The sequence below is a fragment of the Aquarana catesbeiana genome, linkage group LG05, assembly GCF_042186555.1.
Source record: "Aquarana catesbeiana isolate 2022-GZ linkage group LG05, ASM4218655v1, whole genome shotgun sequence".
NCBI lineage: Eukaryota > Metazoa > Chordata > Amphibia > Anura > Ranidae > Aquarana > Aquarana catesbeiana.
The window spans coordinates 97,302,166-97,316,336 of record NC_133328.1 but is presented as its reverse complement, the minus strand read 5'-3'; the positions used below and the strand labels follow the sequence as shown (position 1 = coordinate 97,316,336).

The 14,171-nt window shown below is 40.9% G+C and overlaps 1 protein-coding gene across 1 annotated transcript in view; it reads right to left on the bottom strand.

Moving 5' to 3' along the window:
• Positions 1-14,171, bottom strand: part of WDR86 (WD repeat domain 86) — a 79,335-nt gene that overhangs the window by 44,821 nt on the left and 20,343 nt on the right. Inside the window, exons 3-4 of the mRNA XM_073629994.1 lie at positions 4,842-4,983; positions 1,887-2,307 (exon numbers count right to left, since the gene is read on the bottom strand). Coding sequence (XP_073486095.1) covers positions 1,887-2,307; positions 4,842-4,983 — 563 coding nt within the window. The remainder of the gene's footprint in view (positions 1-1,886; positions 2,308-4,841; positions 4,984-14,171) is intronic.

Here is a 14,171-nt window from a genome sequence, read left to right as displayed (position 1 = left end):
AATCAAAAACCCTCAACTCTAATCAATGTATATATAGCACAGTAAAACCTTCTTAAAACTGAAAGTGCCCAATTTTATCACATTCAAAAATAAGTACATTATTTCTTTAGACCCCTTTGCACATACAGAACTGTTTATACAGACAACAGTTTCAATATAATAACAGCTTGGATACTTGTATCAAAAAACAACTAAAATAAAACTTGTATTCTACACATAAGCAGGGTGCAATGGGTTAAATAGAGATAAAATAGAAGAAATATTATTTTTTAAGATGCTTAGGATTAAAAATAACTTCCCCTTGAGTACACTGGCCCGCAAGATACAAGAGAAGGTCAATGTACACTGAGAAATTCCAAATTCTGTGCCTGACCTTTCACATAAAAGGAAGTCTTATTCCGACTTTTCTTTCTCTCCAGGATATATATCCAATCAGAACCATGAAAATGTTTCCAAGAATACTGATCAGTAGGTTCTGAGGATCATAGAAGAAATGTCAATCAAAATGATAAGTAAAGAAGAATTCCAGATATGGATATTTAATACATAGTACCAAGGTAACTGTATATACCAGAGGTAGGCAACCTGGGGCCCTCCAGCTTTTGTGGAACTACATTTCCCATGAGGCATTGGAAGTCTAGCAGTTACAATTACTCCCAGAGGCATGATGGGACATATAGTTCTGCAACAGCTGGAGGGCCCCAGGTTGCCTACCCCTGGTATATACCATACCTGGTTGATGCCCTGGAAGCTGGAAATAACTTAAGTAGACACCACTACCCCAGTGATCTCCACTTGCTTTCTGGGTCCTGTGTTGAGCAGCCGGCCTGATGCATTGTGGACACAGAGGTAGGCCACTTGCCATTATGAATACATGCAAAGCGTTCTCTGATTGGATGAGGTGGAGAATGTGAGATCACCACCCCACCTCTCCACTTCGTTCAATCAGAGAACACTTTGCATTCATTCACAAAGAGTAAAGCATTCTTTGAATGGCACATGCAGCTGACTTCCTGTCTTCAGTAAGCAGCAGTGCAGCCTCTTGGCTCGGGACCCAGAAGCAAGTGAAGATAACCAAAGTAGCAAGGTCTACTTCTGTGATTTTCAGCTTCCAAGGGCATCAGCCAAGCATGGTGTATACATACTGTAAGTATACTGGTAAAGATATACCATGCCTGGAATTCTTCCTTAAAGTGGTTGTACACCCTGTACAACCACTTTTACCTACAGGTAAGCCTATATTAAGGCTTACCTGTAGGTGCTGGAAATATCTCTTAAACCTCCATGTTTTAGAAGATATTTACAATAAAGCCGTGCGCCGATGGCAGATCGCGCCCTTTCTAAAGGGGGTCATGCCGTGACTGACGGCTCCCGCGCGCATGCGTGAGAGTGACGTCACGCAACTCCAGCCAGTCACAGTGCATCATATGACCGGTGTGGCGGTGATCAGAGACACTGACTGGTGACAGAATGTGGAAAAAAAAATGTAATAGTTTTTTATTAAATTTTTTAAACATTTTATTTTCACTTTTTTAAAAACTATTTTTTAATTATTTTTTTTACTATGTGTTTTTTACATACTTTTATCAGAGTAATTCACTGCCACCATAGTAATACTGTACCACTCTGGGGGGTGATCAGGGTTTTTTTTTACACTTTGTTTGCTATTACAATGAAGATCATTGTAATAGCAAAGTTTTCAACTGTCATGAATGTGTTAACCATTCATGACAGCTGTGATCACTAGTGATCTTTTATTGGCTGCAGTTAATCACATGGTACAGGGTGTTGTGATTGGCCCAGGTACCATGTGATAGCTGTAGGCCAATCATAGCATAGGCAACACAGCTGTTATCAATGAATTAATTTATAATTATGTCTCCTACCTCCAGGCAGATAACAGATCCCTGGTGATCTCTGAACACTTTGAGTTGGTCTCCTGTGACCATGTTCCACTTTCGGATGGTATAGTCTGTGCTTCCTGAAAACAGTTCCTTATTGGGGACATCCAGCACAATACACAGTATGGCTCCTACGTGTCCTTGTAAGGTCTGAAGGCAGCAACCTCTAAAGGCTTCCCAGATTTTCACTGTGCAGTCTGTACTCCCAGTCACCAGAAATTCCTTCACTTCCTTCCCTTCCATGTTGGATGCTTCCAGGATATCGCTGGATGAAAAATGAGCTAAGGCCAACACACAGTTTCTATGACCCTGAAACTCCTGAAGAGATCTGCCAGAGTCTACATCCCATAGACGAGCTGTCCGGTCATAAGAACCACTGAAGAGCAAATTCCTGCTGACCAGAATCCTGTGGGAGATGAATAAACAGTGACCTATTTTCTTAAGTAAGGCATACCTAACCCCAAATATATTGTTGCTCATGTTCCTGTAATATTGTGCGTTAAAATTCTGCTTGTTGCATCTTTGATCTTTTATCAAAACGCACATTATATAGAGTTCAATGCTACCGCATGTAAAACGCATTTAAAGAGGGGAGGGGGTCTGACCAAGTCTGATAGACTACAATGCATACAGGGTAGAGTGGTCATCAAACTCTGGTGTGTATTGAACTTTGTACAACTGCTATAACAGGAAAGTGAAGGTAAACCTAGCCATGCAAACTTCATTTCATTCACTCATTTAACCTGCAAGCTGAGTGAGAGAAAATCACTTGATTCCTCTATCAACACTAACCAGTGTGAATGGAGGAATCTTCCCTGCCAGCTATTACCTGTATATTTAAGCAACTGCAAGTCCGCGAACCCACGCCTGCTTGAATACCCAAACAGTGACTGCATATAATAGGATGTAGTCACTCTTCAGCCAATAATTTTCCACCCAACTTCTTTGATTTTTTTTTTATTTGACTCTTGTTGAGTTGGGTGTTGCCAACAGGGCCACCCATTGCTTGAAGCGTTTCAGACATCTTAAAGTGGAAGTAAAGGCTACATATACTTAAAGTGGAACTAAATTGTATATGAGTACCACAAACCGAAAATCCTATTTAATTTTTTTTTTAATATTCAAAGCAAATTCCCCATCCATCCATGTCTCTATGCTTTATTTTGTTGAGAAAGCACTTTAAAAAACACCCCCGTAGCATTTCTAGACACGGCCATCTTGAGTAAGGGCAGATGATTCATGTAGCATTAACTTCCTGGAACACATTTGCCCTTGGCTCAGGGATGCAGGCAGGAGAGCATGCTTAGCTGAGAAAGACCCTCCTCTCCCCCTCCAAATGAAAAACAAATGCTCATGAGGATTCCTGGGATGTATGACATAATTTTGGCCTAGGCCTGGAAACCAGAAAGCAATTAAAGAAATGTAATAAAAAGGTGAAAAACAAGTAAATATAATATACCTTCCTATCGATTTATTAATGTTAGCAGCATAAGGATTAAAATAGTTAATACTGAGAGTTAATTCCACTTTAAACCACTACTTTCCTTCTCTCCCTATCTATGCTGTATAGTGCTGCAAAAAAAATTCTCTGTAAATACCTTATTTCAATCCGCTCTGGCCAGGTCACGTGACACAGAAGTTCTGGCTTCCCTACGTCATGGAGCGGCAGCTGCAGGGAAGAGGAGGGAGCGGCAACAATGGATGGGCAATGGAAGCCAGTGGGTAATATGGGCTTCCAAAATTCAGTCCTGTTGTTAAGCAATCAATGACACAGGGGAGATGAAGCTTCTGCATCATGTGACCAGATCAAAACAGTTTGAAATAAGACATTTACACAGATCTACTGTACATAGAAGCAGAATGCCTGACTTGGCCCCGCCCCCGGGGGCCTTGCATCTTTGGATTTGATTGACAGCAGCAGGAGCCAATGGCTGCGCTGCTATCAATCTATCCAATCAAGAGTTGAGACAACGGGCAGGCCCTTGCACTACATAGTTGAAGGTAAATCTAAAGAAAATTGAACAACAAAAATGATATCCATCTTTATACAGGCAGACCCCACTTTTAAGTACTCAATGGGACCAGAGCATGTATTTAAAATGAAAAAATGTACTTAAAGTGAATCAATAGCTTTTTTCACTTCTGGGGGTGTCAGGGGCTGTAGTGGGGGGATCAGGGCCTATAGTGGAGGGCCATGGCTGTAGTTGGGGGGGGGGGGGGGGTCAGGGAGTGAAGTTTATAGTACTGTACAGTAATCCACTTAAGTTTAGGCAGCAACTCTGGGCTGGCTGGCGGGTAACTCTAGGCTGGCTGGTGGGCATGGCTGGTGGGCAACTCTGGGCTGGCTGTCGGGCATCGCTGAGGGCAACTCTGGGCTAGCTGGCAGGCATGGCTGGCAAGCAACTCTGGGCTGGCTGGCGGGCAACTCTCATCACTGGCGACAACCCTGAGCGGCAGCTCCGCCTCTTCCAGGCCATACTGCGGCTGCATGGTGCAGGAAGTCTGTACTTGCGAGGTACTTTACGTACACTCGCGGGTATGTTCGTACTCGCGAATGTACGTAAAGTGAGTGTACTTAAAGCGGGGTATGCCTGTATAATGTCAATCCTGATGTATATTCATTTCTGTGACTTTAACTGGGCTTAAGCTCTTTTTCATATTATCAAAATCTGACATTTCAGTTACAGTATGTATGGACTAACCCTTTGAAGTACTGCAAAATATATCTATATAGTTAGATGATGTATGTACACTTTATACATGTGTGTAGACCAGACAATATTCCACTTATAAGTTTTGCTGATGGATGACTCAGAATACCAGTGGGGGCAACTGCTGTTAATTATACTGACAAAGAACAAAGAAGACTCCCCACGTTGCACCCATGCAAATCACATCTAGCAAACATTATGACAGCTGGTCCAGGGACGGCTTACCCACCTATTAACAATGGACGTGTGTCCTGTGTACACGGTCAGGCACTGTCCTGTTGCTACCTCCCACTTTCTCGCAGAGTGGTCTGCACTGCATGTGAACGCCACCTCGTTCTCCAGATGACAAAAGGTGATGTAGCTGCTGTGTCCTATGACCAAATACATGCAAGACAAAGAGAGGTGTCATGACAGCCTTATACACTCCCTGATCTCCAGTGTTTACTATGGAACCTTTGTAATGTGGACGTAGGTAAACAATTGAAGAAAAAAACGCCTTTAATGTGTAATCAGTGTAATCATCTTTTTTAATGAAGAATCCCAGGTATAGATATATCATTATTAATATTATACAAGATTTGTAAAGCGCCAACAGTTTGAGCAGCGCTTTACAACATGAGTGCAGACAGTATAGTTACAATACAATTTAATGCAGAAGAAGTTAAAGGGTCTGCTTGTTAGAGCTTACAATCTTATCTCCGGCTTGGACCAATTTAACTCTGTATATATCATACCTGGTCAAAGCCCCTGGAAGCTTGAAAAAACGGAAGTAAACCCTGCTCATGTCAATGCTTCAGCTTTCTACTTCGCCCATTTAGAGAATGTTTTGCATTTATTCAGGAGCTCCATTCTCTGAATGCTTTGCATTCTCTGAACAGCACCCATGCCAAGCAGTCAACCTTCTGTGTATACAGTACAGCAGGGCATACTGCTATAACTGACTGATCTGATAGAGATGTGGATTGGTGACATCACATTCTCCTCCTCATCCAATCAGAGAATGATTTGCATTCATTCAGAAAGTGCAAAGCATTCTCTGAATGGAGCCCATGCCAAGCTGGAGTAGCGATGTTTGCTACAGTGATTCCCAGCTTCCTAGGGCATCGGCCAGGTATGGTATATACATACAGTGGGGACGGAAAGTATTCAGACCCCCTTAAATTTTTCACTCTTTGTTATATTGCAGCCATTTGCTAAAATCATTTAAGTTGATTTTTTTTCCTCATTAATGTACACACAGCACCCCATATTGACAGAAAACACAGAATTGTTGACATTCTTGCAGATTTATTAAAAAAGAAAAACTGAAATATCACATGGTCCTAAGTATTCAGACCCATGGCTGTGACACTCATATATTTAACTCAGGTGCTGTCCATTTCTTCTGATCATCCTTGAGATGGTTCTACACCTTCATTTGAGTCCAGCTGTGTTTGGTTATACTGATCGAACTTGATTAGGAAAGCCACACACACATGTCTATATAAGACCTTACAGCTCACAGTGCATGTCAGAGTAAATGAGAATCATGAGGTAAAAGGAACTGCCTGAAGAGCTCAGAGACAGACTTATGGCAAGGCACAGATCTGGCCAAGGTTACAAAAAAATTTCTGCTGCACTTAAGGTTCAGGTGGCCTCCATAATCCTTAAATGGAAGACGTTTGGGATGACCAGAACCCTTCCTAGAGCTGGCCGTCTGGCCAAACTGAGCTATTGAGGGAGAAGAGCCTTGGTGAGAGAGGTAAAGAAGAAGCCAAAGATCCCAAAGATCACTGTGGCTGAGCTCCAGAGATGCAGTCGGGAGATGGGAGAAAGTTGTAGAAAGTCAACCATCACTGCAGCCCTCCACCAGTCAGGGCTTTATGGCAGAGTGGCCTGACGGAAGCCTCTCCTCAGTGCCAGACACATGAAAGCCTGCATGGAGTTTGCTAAAAAACACCCGAAGGACTCCAAGGTGGTGAGAAATAGGATTCTCTGGTCTGATGGGACCAAGATAGAACTTTTTGGCCTTAATTCTAAGCGGTATGTGTGGAGAAAACCAGGCACTGCTCATCACTTGCATTACCAAAAAAATGGAAATGTAAGAAAGCTAGGGGGCGCTAGATACCATACTATTCAAGTGCTCTAAATAAATATATCTCCTGTGTTACCAAAAAAAATGAAAATCATAATATTGACAAATCATAGATTACACATTGAAGTGCCCACATTAGTGAAAACATATATAGTGATTGATTGTCCACATAAAAAAGTGATTGAAGTAGCTGAAGTGATATCTTTCAATATTATCCCAATCTTGTTGCTGTAAACAAAAGGTTTTCCATCACCAAAGAAACAAAAGAAAAGGAAAACACCTCGAAGTAGTAGATATCTGCTTACCAGATACCAATGACTCCTTTGGTTAAAAAGAGAGTCACTAGCGCTTGTGCAGGGTTGTGCCTGCTCACATGGATGGCCGGGCTGTGGTTGGTATTATAGGCATGGATCATTCCCGTCAGGCTCATTCAAGATAGGATAAGGATACATAGGAAACAAAAACAGTCTCCATAGCAAACCATTTATTAAAAAAGTAAATAAATTAAAAAGCCAAATGGCCGCTTACATTGGTGGGTGCCTACCCGGCACTGGGGCTGCTTGCATGTCAGGGTGACTTCGCAGTCAAAAAAAGCCTTTCATGTCTCCTCCACGCTGGCGTGCGTTCCAGCTTACACAGGGGGGCAGCCAAAGGATCCGGATGTTGTTGGATGATAGGACATGTGACCACGTACCGCTCCGACGTACGTTTCGTAGTGAACGTCTTCAGGGAAGTGTCCAATACAGTCCCGACAGTAAAGCATGGTGGTGGCAGCATCATGCTGTGGGGGTGTTTTTCAGCTGCAGGGACAGGATGACTGGTTGCAATCGAGAAAAAGATGAATGTGGCCAAGTACAGGGATATCCTGGACGAAAACCTTCTCCACAGTGCTCAGGACCTCAGACTGGGCCGAAGGTTTACCTTTCAACAAGACAATGACCCTAAGCACACAGCTAAAATAAGGAAGGAGTGGCTTCACAACAACTCCGTGACTGTTCTTGAATGGCCCAGCCAGAGTCCTGACTTAAACCCAATTGAGCATCTCTGGAGAGACCTTAACATGGCTGTCCACCAACGTTTACCATCCAACCTGACAGAACTGGAGAGGATCTGCAAGAAAGAGTGGCAGAGGATCCGCAAATCCAGGTGTGAAAAACTTGTTGTATCTTTCCCAAAAAAGACTCATGGCTGTATTATATCAAAATGGTGCTTCTACTAAATACTGAGGAAAGGGTCTGAATTCTTAGGACCATGTGAAATTTCAGTTTTTCTTTTTTAATAAATCTGCAAAAATGTCAACAATTCTGTGTTTTTCTGTCAATATGGGGTGCTGTATGTACATACAGGAAAAAAATGAACTTAAATGATTTTAGCAAATGGCTGCAAACATTATAATATCTATAACAAAGAGTGAAAAATTTAAGGGGGGTCTGAATACTTTCCGTCCCCACTGTAGTTACATTGATTGGACCAAGGTAACTATGACTATGTAGAAAACATTCATACCTTAAATTCATCTTTAATATATTGTCAACTATGCTATACATTAAAGTGTATCTAAAGCACAACGTTTTTCAGTTTTGGATAGAATGGTGAGGTGGTGTCCCTATTGAGGAGATAAACCTTCTATTAGTCATGGTGATCGCTTAAAATTCCAACGTTGTTGATGTGACCAGAACAGGAATAAAACAGGAAAACAGCACAGGAATGAAATCTTTCAATGAGGTTTCAATTGCGATGACAGCTGTTTAACAGTGGGTTCCCCTCACTTTGGAGAGATTTCCTCTTACTTTCTGTTGTGTCTATAGGTCAGGAAGTAAGGAACATCCCCCCATTAGGATTCACATGGCAAATAAAACCCTGACATGGGGTTTTAACTATTCTGTGCTCTATACAAAATGAAAAGGAAAAGATTTGGCTTTTTACTTATGCAATTACTAATCTACCCTTCAGAGAATGCTAGTTGCTTGGCTGTCTGTCTTCAATACTATGAGTCAGTGACCTGAAACAAGTATAGAGATAAGGGCTTCTGACTGTTCTGCCTTTTCTTATCTGCATACTTGTTGCTGGGTCAGTAGTCAGCATAAAAGCCAGGCAACTGGCATTTTTAGAAGCAGATTATGGATATTTCTCTCTTGACAGGTTGTAAGCTGCGTATTTCCTTGTATAATAGTCGGTTCCTAAAGCATACCTAAAGGCAAAATTTTTTTTTTTTTAGTTTTGGATGGAGTGGAGAGGGGTTAGGATACCTGTTGGGATTTTATTGCAGTCTGTGTCCCTGTTAGACAAATTCATCCTCTCTATTTATCATAGTGACTGTTGTCACTGAAAGTAAATCCCAAATTTTGAGGAATAGAATGGAAATCTTCCAATGGGGACGTTAGTTCTGATGACCCTGGGAACTACCATGGATTTCCCTCACTCTGAAGGGATTTCCTGACTAACTGTATTAGCTTTGCAACAGGAAGTGAAGGGAAATCACCCCAATGGGGCACAGCAAAAAAAAAATACTGACAGGGGTTATAACCCTACCGAAAAAAAAAATATAAAAAAAGTTTGTCTTCAGTTCTGCTTTATTTTGATTGTTTTTGTTCAATTGAAATATTACATTGAATTCTTATTCTTTGTGATTATATAAACAATGTCAGAAACCCTGAGATATTGGCATAGTGGTTGTGAACATTATTTTCTCGCAATATACAGAATGTAATATTGTGCACCTTAAGCCATCCAATGGTAGTGCAGGGAGAGCGTAGACTGTAACACAACAGAGGTAACAGATGAACTCACAGTGACTATTTCACCTCTGGCACACCCCGAGTCTCCGCTGCCACTGACGCTGTGCATATTAGGGCTACAAGAGTCCTGCGGACTGTGAGTTTACTACACACAAAGACATTACAACCCTGCCAATGTAAACTATTACTATGTTATAAATATACATTTTGCTAAGCCAATTCCATTATGTGTTGCTGAATGGTTCCTATTATAAGAGAAAATACTTATAAATTCAGCTGAAGGGAAGTGCGTTCTATGATCTTAGGCCTCATGCACAATGGACTTAAAAAACACCATTTTTATAGGCATTTGATGTTTTTTTTTTTCAGCCTGTAAACGCACCTCTATGTTATACAAGCAAAACTGCTCCAGGTGAGTAATAAGCAGTCCACCTACTAACCACCCAGGGTGAAGGTGCTAGCACAGCTCATCTGTAAGCCACAGAGAAGAAAAGGATCCGCACTTCTTTAACCTTTATTGAATTTTCTTTAAAATCACCACAGTCAGTGAGGAGTACACATCAAAGTTAACGCGTTTCATGCTACAGTTAGCACTTACTCATAACCTCTAACCTAAGGGTTGAAGAAGTGCAGCGGATTCCGGATCCTTTTCATCTCTGCACCTCTATGTTAGCCTATGTGGCCATGCATACTTAGGCATTCATGGGCATTTTAGAAGAGGAGTGTTTAGAGGCTGAAAAAAATAAACTCTCACTGGCATGTTCAGGAGAGGAGCTTCTGGGCAGGAAAAAATGCAGAATGCACCTAAATACGTGTAAATGCGTCTAAATGCACCTAAAAGCTACAAGTGTTTAAGGCCTGAGTGTTCATTTATTCCAAGGGCCAGAATAAATTAATTTTCTGCCCAATGGAATCAATTAACACCCAAACGCTTGTACTCTGTGCCAAACACGGCTTTAGGCTTATTTTTAAGCTGCTTTTTTGCTGCCAGGACCAAAGGTGTCCAAGGGAAGAAAAAAAATGGCCAGTGTGCATGATGTGCATGAGGCTATATAGTGTGGTCACTTTGTAACAGGAACATTGCTAGGTCCTAAAAGACCCCAGGCATCAATTAGAACCTGGCAAAGGGACTTTACCCTCATCACTCCATCCAAAACAAAAAAAGATATAAACCTTGTCCTTATTCTCCAATAAAATCCATACACATCTACTACCTAACACCTTTGCAATCTATTTTTCATGAAATTATTTTTTACTGTGTTTTTTCAGCCATCTTGTAAAGTCCCTCAGTGAGCTCACAGCCCTCTCTTTTTCGCCCCTCACTTCTGTTTGCAGCGCACGTTATTTGCCGTCATATTCACGCTACAAATCCAACAGTCCACAGTCCATCATGGGAGTGAGCATTAGAGGGTGGCTACATTTCTACATACAGTGGGGCCATGGAGAAGGAACGTAGCCACCCTCTAACAGGAAGTTGGATCACAGCAACAAAAAAAATAATTTGGACATTTGAAGGAGGCTGAGAGCAATAGAAGGTACTTTTTTTAGTTACGAATATATACTTGAATAGAATTTTCTTTTTTAAACCAGAGATTGGTGTAGCTTTAACATGGCCAAATCATCAAAATGTTTGCACAAATTCATCACATGCCATGCTTTTATTAGGCTGTGCATGCTAGTAACAAACATGACAATATTTTATAATCCAATTATGCTATCAGATTTCAGTTTACTGTAAGGCGATAACTTAATAATTTCCAGGTGCTTGCTGCTGGCATAGCACTTGCTATGACTAAGGCTGTTTGCCGAAACATGTCAGCCTCTCTTGCTGTAATTTTACCCGTTGTGCTAAAAAAAGATATGTTTTAGCAAGGACATATGTCAGGTGTATTGTTGGGGATCAGTACGCTGGGCTGCAGCACCAACGTTTACACCTACCTTGTGCCTGGCTTCACAGGTAGAGAGTGGTTTTGGAACTGTCTACCGCATGTTGGACATTACCTGGGTCTTACTGAATAAGATTTCCCAAAAAACGACAATTACAAGCAATTCTCCTATGTGGGGCATCACTTTTGAAAAGTAGGAAGTCTTCGCCTATTTAGTTGGTCGAGATACTTATTAGCTTACAAGGAGTTTTTCTAGCTTGTCTGCTATGGAGCTTAGGAAAGGATCAGAAAACTGCACATGCTGTCACCACCGGGTCCTAGTGTTCAGCCAATTTATCTAAGGACAGAAAGATACCTCCCCTTCCATCTTTTTTTGTGGAGATATACAACTGTCTGTCTATTTCCAGCTTTAGTATCAAATTCTGCAAAATAGAGTGATAGGTACAACCAGCAACCATCTAAAGCTTGTAACCACAAAATGGTTCAAACTAATAAAAGTCCTAAACCCACCAAAACTCACATTTATACAATATCAGTTTCTCTCTTTGCTACAATTTTTTTTGTGTGTGCCAGAATTGTGCTTTGGAAGGGCCACTAAAAATGGATTTATCATAAAATATGACTTCTGCTTATTATGTAGTAATTACTGCATCAAATGCTGCTCTTATTCAAAAACATGGCAGATCATTTAACAGATTTATTTAAAAAAACTGCTCCCCTTACCAAACTGCCAAATTACAGCTTTGCATTTGCCAACCTTGCCACGTAGTTTAAAGTCTCTCTTCCTTCCATGTCCTCGTTCAATTCAAATGTCAATTCAATTACTATGCAGTATAAGCTTGTATATAAAACCCAGGTCTGATGTCAGCTGAAACTGAGAGACTCTTGCCAAGATAGTGTTCTGGCGCAATAACAGAACAAGCTTTTAATTATAAAATGAAACCTGATTAAAGTAACATTTGCTTCTGGAATTGTCAACTGGAAAAAACTTGGGAAATTAATCTCTGGAGAGAAGTCTGCCTGTCTCCCAGCCAGGTTTAATATACAGCACAGCTTTCTAAGAAAATTGCGGTGTCCTTTTATGACACTCTGCGTGATTATATCGGCAAATCAGGATTAGACCACCAACGTGTTCTTGGATCACAAGTCCAGTTGACTGCATATTGCATTTATCTATTGTTTTATTGTGGCAATGTTTTACCTCCATTCTTCATCCGTGAGCTCTAGAATTATCAGCAAAAACACACTGCCTCACATCCTCTTTTCGCCAGGGCCTGAAACCCATTTGGAAAAATTGGAAATTTTGAGATGCCATAGACTGGCCAATCCTAGTGTGAGTGTTGCTACAAATGGGCTGACCTCATCCCAATTAACACTCAGGAGGCAGTAATAAGCAACTCAGAAGTTACAGTTAAAGTGGAACTATAGGCAAAACTCTTTTTTTTTCTTTTTTGTGTAGAGCAAGTTAGAGTTATAACCCCTGTCAAATTTTTTCGACATTTGTGTCCCAGTGTGGAGATTTCCCTTCACTTCCTGTTTCATAGCCAAACAGGGAGTGAAGGGAAATCCATGTAAATCAAGGGAATTTCTTGGGGACCCCCAGGTCACCAGAACTAGTGTACCCATTAGAAGATTTCCTCACTATTACTTTTCTGGGGACAACCCAAAATTTGGGTTATTTACTTTTACTTTCAATGATAATGGTAAACAGGACAAATAGAGAGGGTGAATCTCCTTAATGGGGGCACAAACCCTAAAAATAACTGACAGATGTTCTAATCCCTCTCACACCATCAAAAACGAAAAAACAAAAAGTTTTGCCTTTAGTTATACTTTAAGTTAGAGCTAAGTCAATGAAAAGAGGGTTGAAAGATGTTAAAGTGGTTCTAAAGGCTAAAGGTTTTTTACCTTAATGCATTCCCTGCATTAAGATAAAAAAAAAAAAACTTCTGAGACCAGGCCGCCACTTATACTTAACTGAGCCCGATCTCAATCCAGTGCTGTGCCAGAAAGCAGCGGGTCCCTCTGCACTCCTCACTGGACATGGAGGCAGCAGCGGGAGCCATTGGCTCTTTAGCCCCATGGATTGCATGAGTAGAAGCAACAGAGACCAGTGTTAAAGTAGACTGGTAGATGTCCATAATGGTTGTTCTTAGGAACATTGCCCTCCGCATTTAGCCTATTTGAGACCATTTATTTAAGGATATAGTTTGGATTCTGTGCAGCGGAGGCTATTAGGGACGCCAGATGGCATATTGAAACTAAAAAAACAAAATAAAATGGTCATGATAACCTTGAAAACGAATAAAAATGACTTTTCTAAGCAAGATAATTCCGAGCATCAAAGGGATGTAGAGGGAAATCTTTCTAAGAACAACCATTATGGAGACATCTACCTTACCATTTAGTGTTGGGTCCTGTTGGTCATTCTCATGCAACCCATGTGACAGACTCGAGAGGGCAATTAACACCTTTCAACCCTCTTTTCCTTGATTTAACTCTAACATTACTTAACTCCAACTCAGCTTAACTCTAACGTTTGAATTTCTTATTACTGACTCTTGAGCATTGGACTAGGACAAGGTCAGTCTATACGGGTTTGTTTACTAAAGACAAATAAGCTGTTCACTTTGTAAGGAAATTTTCACTTTGCAAGCAAATTTTCCCTTAGCTTAGCAAATAAGGGGAAGCTCTGCTGGTTGCCATCATCCAATCGTGTGCAAGCTAAAATAAGTTTTTTTTAATTGAATTTCCTTGCACATGATTGGGTATTCTTCCCAAAGTGAATTTTTATAATGTTTACTAAACTAAGAAAAAATGTCATTGCACAGTGAACACCCAATTTGCCTTTAGTAAATCAT